This window comes from Fukomys damarensis, unplaced genomic scaffold (assembly GCF_012274545.1).
Source record: "Fukomys damarensis isolate Sample0158 unplaced genomic scaffold, DMR_v1.0_HiC HiC_scaffold_32, whole genome shotgun sequence".
Taxonomy (NCBI): domain Eukaryota; kingdom Metazoa; phylum Chordata; class Mammalia; order Rodentia; family Bathyergidae; genus Fukomys; species Fukomys damarensis.
This window is the reverse complement of record NW_022900944.1, coordinates 43,711,841-43,726,432: the sequence shown is the minus strand read 5'-3', so window position 1 is coordinate 43,726,432 and position 14,592 is coordinate 43,711,841. Positions and strand designations below refer to the sequence as shown.

The 14,592-nt window shown below is 58.6% G+C and overlaps 1 protein-coding gene across 1 annotated transcript in view; it reads right to left on the bottom strand.

Moving 5' to 3' along the window:
• Nucleotides 1–4,084: 4,084 nt before the first annotated feature.
• The window catches only part of Cmip (c-Maf inducing protein), a 161,583-nt gene continuing 151,075 nt past the window's right edge, over nt 4,085–14,592 (bottom strand). Inside the window, exons 14-21 of the mRNA XM_010609443.1 lie at nt 12,582–12,689; nt 10,369–10,485; nt 9,255–9,395; nt 8,786–8,833; nt 7,953–8,099; nt 7,603–7,708; nt 6,918–6,988; nt 4,085–5,611 (exon numbers count right to left, since the gene is read on the bottom strand). Coding sequence (XP_010607745.1) covers nt 5,558–5,611; nt 6,918–6,988; nt 7,603–7,708; nt 7,953–8,099; nt 8,786–8,833; nt 9,255–9,395; nt 10,369–10,485; nt 12,582–12,689 — 792 coding nt within the window. The 3' untranslated portion in view covers nt 4,085–5,557. The remainder of the gene's footprint in view (nt 5,612–6,917; nt 6,989–7,602; nt 7,709–7,952; nt 8,100–8,785; nt 8,834–9,254; nt 9,396–10,368; nt 10,486–12,581; nt 12,690–14,592) is intronic.

Sequence of the window (14,592 nt, the reverse complement as noted above, 5' to 3'; positions counted from 1 at the left end):
TCATGCCATAGGTATATCTATTAATCACAACAATTTTCTAGCAGGCGGCAGTAGTGTTTTAAGGAAGGAACCCAAATGGCCAAGAGCCTTCCTAAGTGTGGCTCCCAAAGGACTGGGGAAAAATGGAATCCCACTCCCAGGTCTGAACACAGGAGAGCAGCTGCCATATTGTCATTGACATATTCTTTTTGCTGCTACTTTTTAAACTGGGGTGCAGTATTTGTAAAAGCAAAACCCTGAATCCATTAAACAGTCAGTCCCCAAGCTTCACCAGATTCTACCCCCAACACCAATCTGCTGCTATCTGTATATGTTTTGTTTTCTGGATATTTCATATAAACAGAGTCTATCGAGATGTGGTCTTTGGAGCCTGGCTTACTCAGAGCCGTTTTTTGTGTTTTGTACTGGCGATTGTACTTGGGTCCTTGTGCTTGCGAGGCAGGTGGCAGAACCACTGAGCTAAATCCCTGGCCCTCAGCATCGTATTTTAAGACTCATTTGGGCTGTGGTTCTGGGGAATGAACCTAGGGCCTTCTCACTAAGCTACATCCCTCAGCCCTTAGGAATAAAAAAATTTTTTTGAGACAAAGTGTTACTAAGTCGCCCAGGTTAGGCTTGAACTGGCCATCCTCCTGCCTCAGCCTCCCAGTCTCCTGTGATTACAGGTGTCCGCCCCCCCCACCCCGACCCTGATTCTTTGCTCCTTTTTAAGAGTGATATTCCATGGCCTGTGTCTTCCACAGGTCCTCCATTGGTTGGAGGGCGTTTGCGTGGGGAACACACAAGGCGTCCTATAAATTCCACTCATCTCCAGCTCGGCGATGTGCTTACATTCGGGTAACTGCAGGGCGGGAGGGAGTCCTTTCCTGTGCAAGGACGACCCCGCTGTGGAGACCCGCCACTGCCACCTCTGCAGTCGCGGACCACGTGCATCTGCCGACGCTGGATTACGGGGCAGAGTCGCCTGCGTCTGCCTCCTTTGGTAACACAGCCGTGTTGTAACCTTCACCGGGAGACTCAGCTTCTCCCTCCCCACCTGTCCGTTAGTACCTGGCTCCTGAGCTTGCAGGCCAGGGCAGAAGTTAGGCTTGCTGTGCCAGGCGCGTGGTAACAGCCACAAGGTGCTCAGAATATGTGTGAATAAAATTTTTTTAAAATTACAGTAAATGTCACATTGCCACAAATCCTCATCAAAACATTTCTTTTGCCTTGAACACACCTCCCGCCATTCTTGTCACTTCCTGAAGCTCTTCTAGAAGTCTTCTTTCCCCAGGGTCCAGCTGATTCAAGACGTCGATCTCTCACGGTCCCTTTGGCTTTGGGGAAGGCCAGATGTGACAGAACCAGCGAAGAGGTGGATAAGGACTCAGTGCCGGGGTTTTACGAGCCAGCTTTCTGTTGGATGGCGCCTGGCAGCAGCATCACCACAGTCTGGATCACACCTTGAAAAGACCCTCATGAAGGAGAAATTGCAGAGCTGCTTCAGAACTCCGCCAGCATGATGGGATGCGCGTGTTCTGAGGGGCACGAACGGAAATGTAGCACATTTTTAAACATTTAAACATTCACTGTGTTTTTTGAGCTTTGCGCGTGAGCACTTTATTTAAAAATGGGTAAAATAGTTACAGCTTTTTTCATCATCATTCATACTCCTCAGGAGGAGCCCCTGGCTCCCGGAGGTGACTGCTGACACAGGCCCATCTCCCTCCCACCTGCTCCCCGACCTGGAGTGTGTTGGATGGTGGCCCCCAGAAGGCCCCTGTGAAGGTGACTGTGGGAGAGCGGGACCTGCAAATGTGCTGAGGGCCTGACCCTGGCAGCTAGAGACCTGAGCACCAATGGAGGAGGGAGGGACACAGACCCAGGCGACGAGGCCACAGAGGCTCCGAGGTGGCCTGGGCCGCCACCAGCCATGGGAAGGCAGGAGCCACCAGGTGCAGAAGAGGCAGGAAAGAACATCTGGTGCCAAAGTGCCCACGGCTGCATAGCTTGAAATAACAGAACTTTGTTGTCCACAGGCTGAACACCCCATCAAAGCTTGGTTCCTCCTGAGCACGGATCCGTCCGGGCCTCTCCCAGTGTGTGGCATCTGCGGGCCTTCGAGGGTTTGTGGTAGTGCCACCGTGGTGTCCACTGCCACCCTTTCACAGCCCTATCCCCGTCTTCCTCTCTTATGGCAGCTCAATACCCCAAGTCCCTCTTTGATAAGGACACTGGTTGCCCTGGGGACCTCCTTTTAGCTTGCCTTTGGAAAGACCTGGATCCAAAGGCCACATCCCGAGGTGCTGGGATTTCAGCTGTCACCGCTGGGGACACAGCTCAACCCCAACAATGACACGCCCGCCCCCAAGCCCACCTGCTGTCCTCACAGTTCCAGAAAGGTCTATGTGGATCCCATCTGGCTTGGGCCACACCTCGGCACCCTTTGCTTCCTTGCTGGACTTGGCCAGTGTCCCCCTCTGCATGCTCTGCAGTGCCACCTCCCCCAGGAAGCCACCGTGCTCCCCTCAGCCTAAGCACCTGTGCCTGCCATAGTGCCTGGAGGTGGCAGGTGCCCTGTGACCGGCCATGTTAGCACACACAGTCGAGTCTGGGGCTAAGTCTGGAACACGGTGCTGTCCCCATCAACGCCACGCACACACCTGTCACCTCCAGGTGGCATCTGCCGTCCCAGTTACTAGGCTGGTGGCAAGGACCCAAGATGGCACAAGGGGAAGTGTCTTGCACACGGGTGTGCACACACCTGCCTGTGTCCGGTCACAGCCAAGCCGGGCATGCGACTGTCCTACTCCTTTCTCCGTCCTGCCTGAGGCTTGCTCTACCCCTTGCCTGTGGGGCCTGGGAGGGACGGCTTCAGCCTCCGGCCTCATTTAGGGATAGCAGGCATAGACAGTCTCCGGGGCAGGTGGGAGAGGGGACCGATGCGCGCTAGGACAGAGGCTGAGCCCTGGGCAGCAGGAACACCCTGCAATGGGAGACCCGGAAGGAGGCGGGTTTGGGTTGCAGTAGGAATAAAAGGCCTCTCCTTAGAGGCATCTCAGCTGGGCTCTGTGACTCAGAGAGGCGGCCACAACCAGGAGCGGCTGTCCGTCCTGGAGCACGACACGAGCAGAGTCCAGCAGCCGTAAAGAAGCCACTTTGAGTCACCTGTAGGAGGTGGACGCGTCTTGAGCCCACGATGCTAAGTAAAATAAATCGGACCCAGGTTTCTCTGATATGTGAGTCTGAATAATTTAAAGAGCAAATAAAAGATGAAGCAGAGAGGGAGACTGTGGCATGGGAAGGGAGTGGCACCGGGCAGCCCCTGGGGAAGGAGAGGCAAAGTGGACACGGCCCAGTCCCCAGAGGGAACTGCAGATCGTTAGGCATGGAACATACACCAATAAACAAAGGAAGATGCAGAGGCCGGGCCTCTCCCAGCCGGGGGACAGAAGCTGCACTGTACCCAGACCCCAGGCAACTTGGGAGAGCAGAGCAGGGTCCATGCAAGGCTCTCTCCGGGAGGTGATCGTCCCAGCAAGGTCTGGAGGCTTGTCGGTGGCCACCAGGGGCAGGTGCTTCTGGTGACCGCTGCTGGCAGTGACCCTGACAGCACCCTGACAAGTGCGGTCCCACGGCTCGGCCTGAGAAGCTCCGCTTCGGGACCCAGGAGAGGTGGCCCTGCCCCTCCCACCCAGCCCCACAGAAAGGCAGGCGTCCATGAGTCACTTACAGTTTATTTTTGCCTGAAAGTATTTCACATCTCTTTGTACACAGCTACGTGACAGTAGTATTAACCATCAGGAAAAGCAACAGTGCGAGGGGAAAGGTGGCATGTCTTGTTTCTTCTTTTTTTTCTTTTTGAATTTTTTAAATTTTTTTTGTTAGGTTTTTTTTAAAGTTTTTTTTGTTTTGTTTTGTTTTGTTTTTGATTCTGCTTCTTCCTGCACCAGAGTGCTATGAAGTACGGAACCGGGGATGGGGGGCAAGGGACTAAAACCAAACAACAGAAAACAACAGAACACAGAACACAGAACACACTCGCACACACACACGAAATAAAACCTGGCCCGGAAAATGAATTAAGACTGAAACCCAATTTCTCTCTCTCTTTTTTTTTTTCCTTTTTTAAAAAATGAGGGCATTGTGTGGTGGCGGGGTAATAAATTCTACCTAGCAAAGTATAAAACGACGAAAGCATGGTTTCCATTGAATAAGATTAAATATATATAAAACAATTACATCGACTGTGGGTAAGGTTTGGAGGTGCCAGAGGGGATGTATTTGTGCTAAACCAACAGAAAGAGGGGCTGTGGGGCCGGGGATCCCAAGTAAGCCGCCCAGGGCTGTTCTGTACAGTGAGGGCTTGTTAAGAAAAAGCTGTTTATAAAAGAACTGGAGGTCGGTGTGTCTGGGATCAGTGTGGGGACGGAGGGGCGTCTTCGCTGAGGGATCACACTGATGAGGGTGGCGAATCTCGCTTCTCCCAGGAGACCATGCAAAGAGGCGGGCATGCGCGGGACGGCGGGGTGGGCACGCGAGGGGGGAGCCACAGGTCCAGTCTCAGTGGGGGCCGGGAACAGCGAAGGCGTGGGGCGGGGGCTGGGGAGAGGGTGGCTCTTCTACCAGGGAAGAACGGGGACAGTCTGCGCCCCCCTCAAATCCAGAAAAGGGGCAAAGGGACAGAGCTGGGGGCTTAAAGGAGCAAGATGATGTGGGGACCCCCTTTCTTCCTCCTCCCCCCAGCCTGACCCCTACCCACGAGGATGCCGAGACACCTGGAAATCAGAAATATACAGGTGGGCAGGGTGGGCGGACAGACGCACGGATGGGTGAGCATTAGCACGTGGAATCCATTATGAAAAAGCAAGTAATTTTCCAAGGAGGGTCTTTTTTTTTTTCTTTCTCTTTTTTAGTCTGTTTCCTTTAAAAAAATAACAATAAAACTACCACTAACCCAACAGCTGACTGGTTCATACAGTACTACACGCCAGGGGAGGGGTGCGGGGGGACGGGAAGGGAGGGTCAGACTTCATAAATAAGGAGCAGGTCCCAGACCCACAATTTGTCAACATTTCTTAAATAGGTGCGTTATTTAAATCTTATGTACAACCACTTTGCATAGCAATGGTGAGGACACAGGACGGAGAGGGCGGACTGGGTCTTGGGGCCCGGTGGCTGCGGGGGCGGAGGTCTCAGCTCTACTTCCGGAAGAGCGGTCCTCCTCCGCGTCCTCCTGCGCCGGCGAGACGGTGGCGTCCCAGTCGCCTTTCCACGTGACGTTAAACACAAAGGCAAAGAAAAATCCACGAAGGGTCCCCACCCGCGCCTCCCCCGCCCCTCCCAACCGGCTGCTGCTCCCCTCGCTCCTCTTGTCGCCAAAGTCTGCTGTGGATCAGGCCAAAGGTTCCGAATGTGAAGCGAAAAGAATCAGGCGGGGGCGGGGCGCGCTCGCAGCCCCTCCCCTCCCCCCCAGGCTCCCCCATCTATCCCACGCCGGCGGCACCGCACCGCTGCTACGGCTATTAGGAGTCGCTCTGTCGCGGCTGCAATGTCGTCCTGCCACACGCCGCGGGCTTCACCAGGCTTCCGTGTAGCGGACGTCCACCTCCTTCAGGTTAGGAAGCTTGGCCTGCGGCGGCAAGGGGAGTCCAGGTCACCCGTGGCTGCTTCTGCGGACCTGGCAGGCCCAGCCCCACCCACATGGGTGCCCCCAGCAGCCCCAATCCTTGGTGACCTTGGGCAGAGCAGAGAGAGCAGCCAGGAGGGCTCTGTCCCCAGAGAAACCAGGCAGCGGGGGACAAATGTCCCTGATGAGGACAGGCTTGGGATGTGGCTTTGTGGACACAGACTGGGCTCCAACCTGCCACTGGGCAGCCTCTCTGGCCTCAGTCCCCTGAGGCATGGAACGAAACCCAGTCACACTACTCACACTAGGGGCTGAACACACACTTCCACGCACACCTGTGCATGTGCACGCCCCACCCACACGGCAGGCCTTCACACACGGCTCCTGAGCTCTGTGACCCCCCCGCAGCGACAGGCCCGGGCTGTGTGGAAGGGCGACACAGGGCCGAGAACGCAGGCCCTTCCGGATTAGGAGGCTGCAGAGAAGGATCTGGGCCTCCAGCTTTTCTTGAAAAACAGGAAGACCGGGCCAGACAGGCCAGGCAGCCTGTGGCTCTGCCTGTGGGTGCCGAGCAGGGCCTCACTCGCATGCCAGGGCAGAGCACGCTCCAGGCAGGGGTCATGGCAGCCACACGGAGGGGTCCGGGCACAGCACAAGGAGGGGACCCAGAGGTCCTGGGGCAGGCAGGCCCCAGCCCAGCCCTTTCTTTGCAGGTCTCAAACTGCAGCTTCGCCTGCCCCTTCTGAGCAGTTGCTAAATAAGGCGGAGGCCAGGTGGCAGACGCCCCCCAGGTCCTCTCCCGGGCCAAGTTTATCAGACCACCTAGTCCCCGCCCGCCCAGGCCTTGGCTGCGCGACTCACTGGCCTCATGAACCCTTCCCTGCTTCCACTCTAGCTCCCACTTAAAGTCCCTTGTAAAACACAGCTCGCCACCCTGCTGAGGCCGCTGGAGGCTTCTCTTCAGCTCGCGTCCTACCGCGACTTCTTCGCCTCCACTCCCTCATCTTTCACAGTCACTTTCAGCTGCATCTGCTGCACATCGGCTCCTGCCCATCTCCTGCCTCAGGGCCTTGGCACTTGTCCGTCCTCTTGCCCTGGGTTTCCTACACCACCATCTCAGGTCGCCTTCCCCAAAGCAAGCGTCACGCCTGGTCACTTCACGCCCAGGGCCCTCCACAGTCTCCCTGCTCCCTGCTGGCTTGCTTCCTCATCACTCTGTCCCCATCTGGCCCCTTTCTGGGGACAGGCAGCTACATGGCACCGAGAGGTGCAGGGTGGCTGTGGGGAGGGAGGGGAGAGAGGGGGTTACCTTCAGATCTTCGTAGGTGTCAGCCGAGAGCTTGGTGCTGTTCATGTTTAAACTGCAGAGACTCTTCATGGCTGTGTGAGGACAGACGTAGGGACAGTGAGATGGCACGAGGGCCACTGCAGTTTTGTGACAGCTCAGTTGGGGACTGGCCAGCGAGGCTACCAGCAGAGGTGGGGTCTCGAGTCTGTGTGGCTGCTAGACTGGAAGTCTCAGGTGGTATTGCTGAGTCGGGCTTTCCCTGCCCTCTGATCTTCCTGCCAGCCCTTCCACGTGTCCCTCACTGCCAGCGCTGGCTGTCCCCTGAGCTTCCAGGACACCCCTGGACTGCCCACACAGCCAGGCCTGCCCTGCCCTCACCTCAGGTCCAGCTCCTTGTGTAAACCTCAGGCTTGGGTTTGGGCCACAACTGCACCCACACCTGGAGATCCTGAGGCAAGGGTGGGGATCCTGCGCTGTTCCCAGGACCCTGAGGCGCACAGCTGCGGGGAACTAGCCGGACCGTGTCCTCCTGCCACCTGCCCGCCCACCTGGCAGAGCCGTGGCCACTCCGAGAGGAGTACTGTCCCCACAGTCAGACCCCGCCCTTCCAGGAAGCCTCGGATCCCGGAGCTGTACCACGGGGCCTGCATTCAGCACAGCACACAGTGCCTGCAGAGGCAGAGTCCACCAGGGAAGGAGGACTCACAGCTGAGGGCCAGGAGGCCGGCGTCGGTGACCGGGGTCTCGCACAGGTTCAGCACCTGGAGCATGGTGAGGTGTTCCGACAGGAGCCGCAGGCCGGCGTCTCCAAACTGCGGGGCACAGGGACTCTCAGGCCTTGCCAGGACCCCAGGTGCGCCACCCCAGGGCCAGGCAGAGGTGGAAGGAGGCGGGGCTCGGGGTCTGGCTCCCCTCCTTCCTGCCCGGAGCCGAACGTCTCCCAGTGCCCAGGTGAGGGCCCTTCCGGGGGTCAGTCTGTCAGGGAGGCTTCGAGCTTAGTGAGGTGGGAGTGAGCATAAGGCCAGGCGCAGGCGGAGGGGAGGGGCGGTGACACACCTGCGTGGACCACAGGTTGAGCTGCTTGAGGGAAGGCAGTTTGATGAGGTGCTCCGCGCAGGCACTGGTGACATTGGTGAAGGCCAAGCTGAGGTTCTCCAGGTTTCCGAAGGAGCCCGAGCTCAGCAAGCGAGCCAGGTCAGCGTCCTGGGGACACGGGGGAGCGGGGCTTAGGGCGGCCCGGGCTGCCCCTGCCCCAGACCCTGCTCCTTCTCTGCCTGGCACGGGCTGTCCCGGGCGTCCTGCAGGTGATACCACAGCTGGGCATGCAGGGCCGGGAGGGCTTTGGTGGGGACTCACACCGAGTCCCCACAGGGTGTCTGGGACAGGGGCGCCAATGGCGCTTTCAGGGGGTTCTTCAAGGGCACGTCCTCCTCTGCCCCGCCCTCCTCTGCCCCGCCCTCCTTCCCGTGGGCTGGAGCTCGGGCAGACTTCTCGGTCCGTGGAGGGAGCCAAGCTTCAGGGGCAGTGGGGCAGAGGTGAGAAGGAAGGAAGGTCCCCAAGACCGGAAAAGGGGAATGGAGGATGGGTGACGCTCGTCCAGATAAATGAACTGACGTGTGGTATCTGGGTATCAGCCACTACGGTCATCGCCACTAACAACGACTGGCAGTGTATCGCCGGGAGCGTCTTATTCATTTATTTTGTGGTGAGTCCTGGACCTCCTGCATGCTAAGCAGGTGCCCTACCATGGGGCCACACAATGTCACCAACTGTCTCTACTGAGTATTTTAATTTTCTTTTAGGTCTTCGTTGTCTTCCTGGAGGAGCTGGCTGGTCACGCACTGAGAGGACCCGTCAGCCCCCACCGCCCCAGGGCCCTGCACACTCACTGTGGACTTGGAGGGCAGCGTGAGCCTGGTGGGCCCGCCTTTCCTTTGCTGCAATGGAAAACCAATGGGTCAGGCTGCCAGCCCAGCCAGTGGACCCTTCACACTCCCTCCCGCGGCTCCGGGGCATTGGGTGGCAGAGGGAGGTGCGGCGGCCACCTGAGCTCTTGGACTTGGGAACCCAAGACACACAGAGGGAGAAGGCGGTCACCCTGGGGAAACGGTCACAGTGCACCCTGTCCCTCTGTCCCGCCGGGTACAGAGTAGACAGAGATGCCCTCGGCAACAGGGTGCAGGAGGCTGGCACTGACAGGCACAGAGGTGTCCCTACCAGCCAGGCCCCCGTGAGCCGTGACTCTGGCTTTACCGCTCCGCTCTGTGCTTTTCCTGGTCACCCGGAAAGTGGCCAGGGACGGGCCTAACCCCTCGGGGCTGGAGGAAGGTCAGGGCTGGGACACAGGGCGGGACGCACCAGCTCCTTCAGCTCCCGCTGCCGGTCGCACAGCTGCTCGTACATGCGCTTGCCCACGTCTGTGCTCTCCAGCGTGGAGATGATCTGCAGCTGTGTGTCGTTGTTGTCGATGATGTTGTACTCCAGCATCAAGCACAGGATCTGCGGGATGGGAGTGTGACAGGCAACCTGCCACCCGGGGGGGCCTCCCACAAGGCTCTGGGCAGCAGAGCCACCTGCCCTGCCCGAGTCCCTACCGTGCAGCATCCTTGAAGCAGGTTACAGGGCAGGGGCAGAGTGCTGGGAAGCACCAAGCACAACACTCTCTGCCTCCCTCTGCCAAGACGGAGACCCCCTGCCAGGCTCAGAGCGCAGGGCAGGCGCAGCTCTCAGGGCCAGGGTGCAGCAGGACATGCTTCCAGGGGCACCGTGTGTCTGCCAGGGCCGCCCTCCTGCCCTCCACAGCACCTCTCCCTGCTCTACCCAGCCAGTCTCAGGAAGACAAGAACGAATCCAACTCCTCCCCAGCATCTCTGGCTCTGGCCACGCCCTATACCTGCCCCTCTTGGGTCACCATGCCCCAGCCACCCTGTTCTCCAACAAGCCTCTTCCTGCCACAGGACCTTGGCATGTGCTGTCCCCACAGCATAGAACACACTGTCCCAGGCTCACTGCTAATGTCTCCTTGGTCCTCAGAGCTCATTGTAACTTCCATTGCCATGGAAAGCTCGGAGTTTTATTTTTATTTTATTATTTTGAGGCAGGGTCTCACTATGTAGTCCAGGCTGGCCATCACTATGATGGCCTCAAAATCGTGGTGATCCTCCTGCCTCAGCCTCCCTAGTGCTAGGCTTATAGGTGTGCACCTCCAGGCATGACCCGTATGTTGGTCTACGTCCCCACTTGGGGCTATTTTGTTGCACTGGAGTAAATGACCAGACCAGAGGCCCCTGGTCCCTCTGCCAGTGTGCCACTCACAATGGGAATGACAGCTGTTTGACAAAGGTGCTCACCACATTCAGGAGGGCTGCAGCTGTGCCCGCCTTCCCCACCGCTGTCCCTACACCTGCCACAGCTCCTGACTCATCAGAGGTCTCAGTCCCTGAGGAGGAAGGGACTCAGGCCAGCTCCTTACCTCCACCATGGTCTGGTTCCCCCTCAGCGCCAGGAGCATGCAGGGCCCCAGCTTGTTTTCCGCCAGGGAGAGCAGGAATTTTTTGGTCTTGTAACAGGAGCCCATGAGGATGTGCACCTGTGGGGCAGAAGGTCCAGTGAGCTCAGAGATGCGGGGCGGGGCAGGACGGGGCATGGGTCAGCCTCCGCATGCTGGAGATGTTGAGGGGCCCCAGCGGGGACAGCGGGGCCTTCGGAGACCACAGACCCTCGCCAGGGATGTGTGAGCTCCCACACCCCGGACAGACCCTGAGGATATCACACTGAAATGGGCCGCTGCAAAGGGACACGTGTGACTCTGGCACGGGGACGGCCACATCCCGAGAGCGCCACAGCGGCTGTGGGGGACGGGTCAGTGTTTACTGGACACGGAGTTTCAGTTGGGGTGTTGAGAAAGCTCTGGAGATGTCTGTTGGGGACAGATGGCCTCGGAACTGTAACGTGAAGTGAGACAGCAGCCCCAGAAGCCTAAATGTCACAGCTTCCCTAATACGAGATCCCAAATATAAACAGTGAAGTAAGGGAACAGGGGGCGGGGCTCTGCAGAGATGGGAGGGGAGAAAACGTGACCCAGATTCGGCGTCTGTATCAAGCCCCAGCTGAGCGTAATCGCTGTGTATCGCACACATACACTCGTAAGAAACATCCTGGGGTAGATGGCGGTGGCGGTTACACTCCACCACGGACAGGCAATGCCTTGGAGCTGGATGTTTAAAAATGGTCAGAGCGGCAACTCCTAAGCCCTGTGGATGTTACCCCCCAGCCCCTGCTGGGCTCTGCTGGCCACTGGTGCCCTGTGTCCCCAGCACTGCTGGAACCACAGGGGCCTTTCTTTCGGGGCAGCCCTTGCTCAGAGTGCACAGGTCTGGCCTTCATGTCAGGGAAGACTGTTCCACACCCCACTTCCATGAGCTCTGAAGGGCACCTTGGGGAGACTGCCCACCCATGCGGTCCGAGATTGGCAGAGCCACTCCCTCCAGAGTTATGTGTTGGGGGGTCCCTGACCCACAGAGCCGGGGCGTCCCCCAGCTCTCCCCAAGTTCACACACCAGCAAATGCCCTTCTGGGTGGGAAACGGCAGCAGAAGCCAGGGTACCTTGGTCCGTGCCGTGGTCTCCATGGAAACCACGCATTTCCATCCCAGGGGCAGCTCCCCCACCACCACCACTAACAACTCTGGCATACAAATGAGAGCCACTGCTCTCTCTCCCACTGAGTCCCTGCACCCCCCCCCACTGTGTGTTGCCATGGTGAAGCTATGACTTCAGCAGACCAGAGAGAGGCTGCTCTGAGGGTGAGGGAGGTGGTGCAGGTGGGCGGGGCAGGGTGCACAGGGTGCTAGGGAAGGAGCCTTGTGGTGGCGGGAGAATGGAGAGCGAGTGTGTAAGGAAGAGGACCTAAAAATAAGCCCCTTTCAAGTGGGGGCCTGGAGGCAGTGCCTTGGCTGTGTCGTCACAGCACAGACATCTCCGCCGATGACCTGGCCGCCTAGCAGGAATGAGAATATCCATCGCCGGAGGGCACCTGGCATCTCCTGGCATCAACAAATCACTGTGACCTCCGTGACAGGCAGCTCTGCTCCCCGCCTTACAGGCGACAAAACAGAAGCTCAGAGAGGCGATGACCAACCCACGGCCTGCAAGCCAGTGGGTGCTGGATCTGGCCAGGGCCCATGCTTTCTCAGGGCATGTGAGTGTGGACATTACAGGATCCGTGCATTTAGCTGGTTTTTCAAGCAAGCGGAGGACCTGAGGCCGCTGGCCACCCGGATGCCTGGGACCTTTGCTACCAGAAGAAGGGCCCTCCTCTGGACAGAGTAGGCCTGGCCAAGGAAGAGCTTGCAGAGAAGGCCCGTGTGACCCCAGGTGAGTCACGGAACCTCTCTCGGCCTCTGTTTCAGCCCAGGTGTAACAAGGGGACAGGGCAGCCCCAGTGTGGCCTGTGGCACTGAGAAAGGACCGGAAGTCGCTGTGGCAGTGTCTTCTAGAATTCCTGCTCCTCTGGCCACTCAGCCCCACCCCATGACCACGTTAGTGTGCCTGCCCCCAGAGCAAATGACAGCTGTGGCCATCGTCACCCCTTCCCGGACGTCGCAGGCTGGTGACAGTGCACTTTGGCAGCCTCTCTGCTGGCCAGGAGCCAAGTGCACCCCAGCCGCCTGCTCCGCGGACGTACCATGCTGGCAAACAGCTCCCCGTCATCGTCACAGGCCACCCCGCCGGGGCTGTAGAGCTGGAACCAGCCGTCCTTGCCGGCTCGCACGCTCAGCAGGCACGAGTGGACCTGTGTGTGGAGGAGACACGGACACGGTCACAGCTGGTGACGGAGCGGCCTGGAGTCCACATGGGGATGCGCCAAGGCCCCGACAAGCCGGTAACTGGGAACCCTCTCTCACTTGGCTTCCTCCCGTGACTCCTGGCCTTCTACCGAGCTCCACGGAGACCACGGAGGACACTGAGGAAGTTTCTATGCCCTGGGTACCTGAGCGGTGCGCCCGGCCAGGGGCTGAGGACCAGACATCCAACACAGCCGCTCTACCTCAGCCTCCTTCTGACAGGGCCGTTCCTTGCCTCCTTGTCTCCACACGGCCGGGTCTCGTCCCTGTCTCCCTGGGCTTCTGCTGCCCCGTCCTGATCCTCTCTCTCAGGTGCCTGCCTCTTCCCTGCCCATCTCCGCTCTTTGCTTGTGTGGGAGCCACCCCCCCCCAGGTCTCCATCCTGCTTAACCCTCCCTGGGATGGCCAATGAGCGTGGGTCCCTCTGTCAAGGGGCTGCCCAGGGTCGGGGCGATTCCAACACCCAAAGCACAATCCGGGAATTCCTCCCCAGAGCTGTGTGTCCCCTCATGTGTGCATGTGTGGGCCATGCATCCGGGAGGAATTCCACGTGCACCGGGGCCCGCCGCAGTGAGAGAGAGGGACACGAGCAGGCCTTGTCACGTCCCTCCCTCCAGCCCTCAGAAGCCAGCTGAGAGACAGCCGCCCCATCAGGTCCTTCAGGAGCAAGGGACAGCAGGAAGCCGGTCACAGACTGCACATGGGCACAGAGGACCCAAAGGCGGTGAACTTCCCCACTTCACAGAAATAAGAACTCAAGGGTATGAAATGCTACTAAAAACCATGGCAGAGAATTTAACGGGAGGCGGAGGCAGGAGGACCGTAAACTGGAGCCCAGCCTAGGTAACTTATCGAAACCCTGTCTCAAAATAAACAAAGGGTGGGATATAGCTCAGTGTGAGGGCGAAAGAAAGAGAAAAGAAAGAAAGGAAGGAAAGAAAGAAAAAAGAAAGAAGAGACAAGGCACAAGAGAACCAGAGCCACAGGGAACAGTCTGCTGGGGGCAAGTGTGGCCCAGGATCATCCCTAGGCTGCTGCTCTCTGGACCCGACCATGGTGCCTGCTGGGAAATTCCCCCAATGACTGGCTCTGCCTCTCTCTTCTGGGAAGCAGCTGGTGCAGCTTTTATTCTCCTAATTTCAAAGTCCATGTTTGAAATAAAGAGTCCCTTCCAGGAGAGCCCCGCCGAGCTGTCTTCACACACAGTGAGGACTGATTTAGGCGACAAAGAGCTGAAGCAGAGGCTGGGACCCTGCGTGCCACAGCTCCTCCCCAGAACTTCACTCTCCCCAGCGAAGCTGAGGCTTTCAAATCCTGGGCTTTCCGAGTGGCCTGCAGACCACATCAGAACCATGTAGGTGCTGGTTCAGAGCACAGATGGGGTCCAGTCCAGACCCAGAGTCCCGGGCCATGCAGCGATGTGCGGGGCCTGTGGGGCTGGGCACTGGCAAGGCCTCGGGTCTCTGTGACCCCAGATGCTGTCTTAGACCCCACCTGTAGCCCCACTCTGGTCCTTTTAGCCAAGCCCGCCCAGCTCAGCCCCCACCTCCTCTGGCTCCCAGGCGGCTCCCTTCCTCCTTTGCCATGCCCTCCCTGCTCTAGGCACACGTGGCCACACCTCAGAACCTGTGCACAGGGAGCAGTGGGCCCAGAGCTCCCAGGAAGTGGTGATGTCCACAGGCCCGAAGCCAGTGGCCCGTGCTGAAGCACAGAACAGCAGCACTGCACAGGGTCACGGCCCCTAGCCAGCATACCCTAAATCAAGGCCTCTGAGGCGTGGAGAAGCCCCCGCCAGCAGGACTGGGCCACTGTGAGCAATGCCAACATGGCTGGCTGCCCACACACACACAC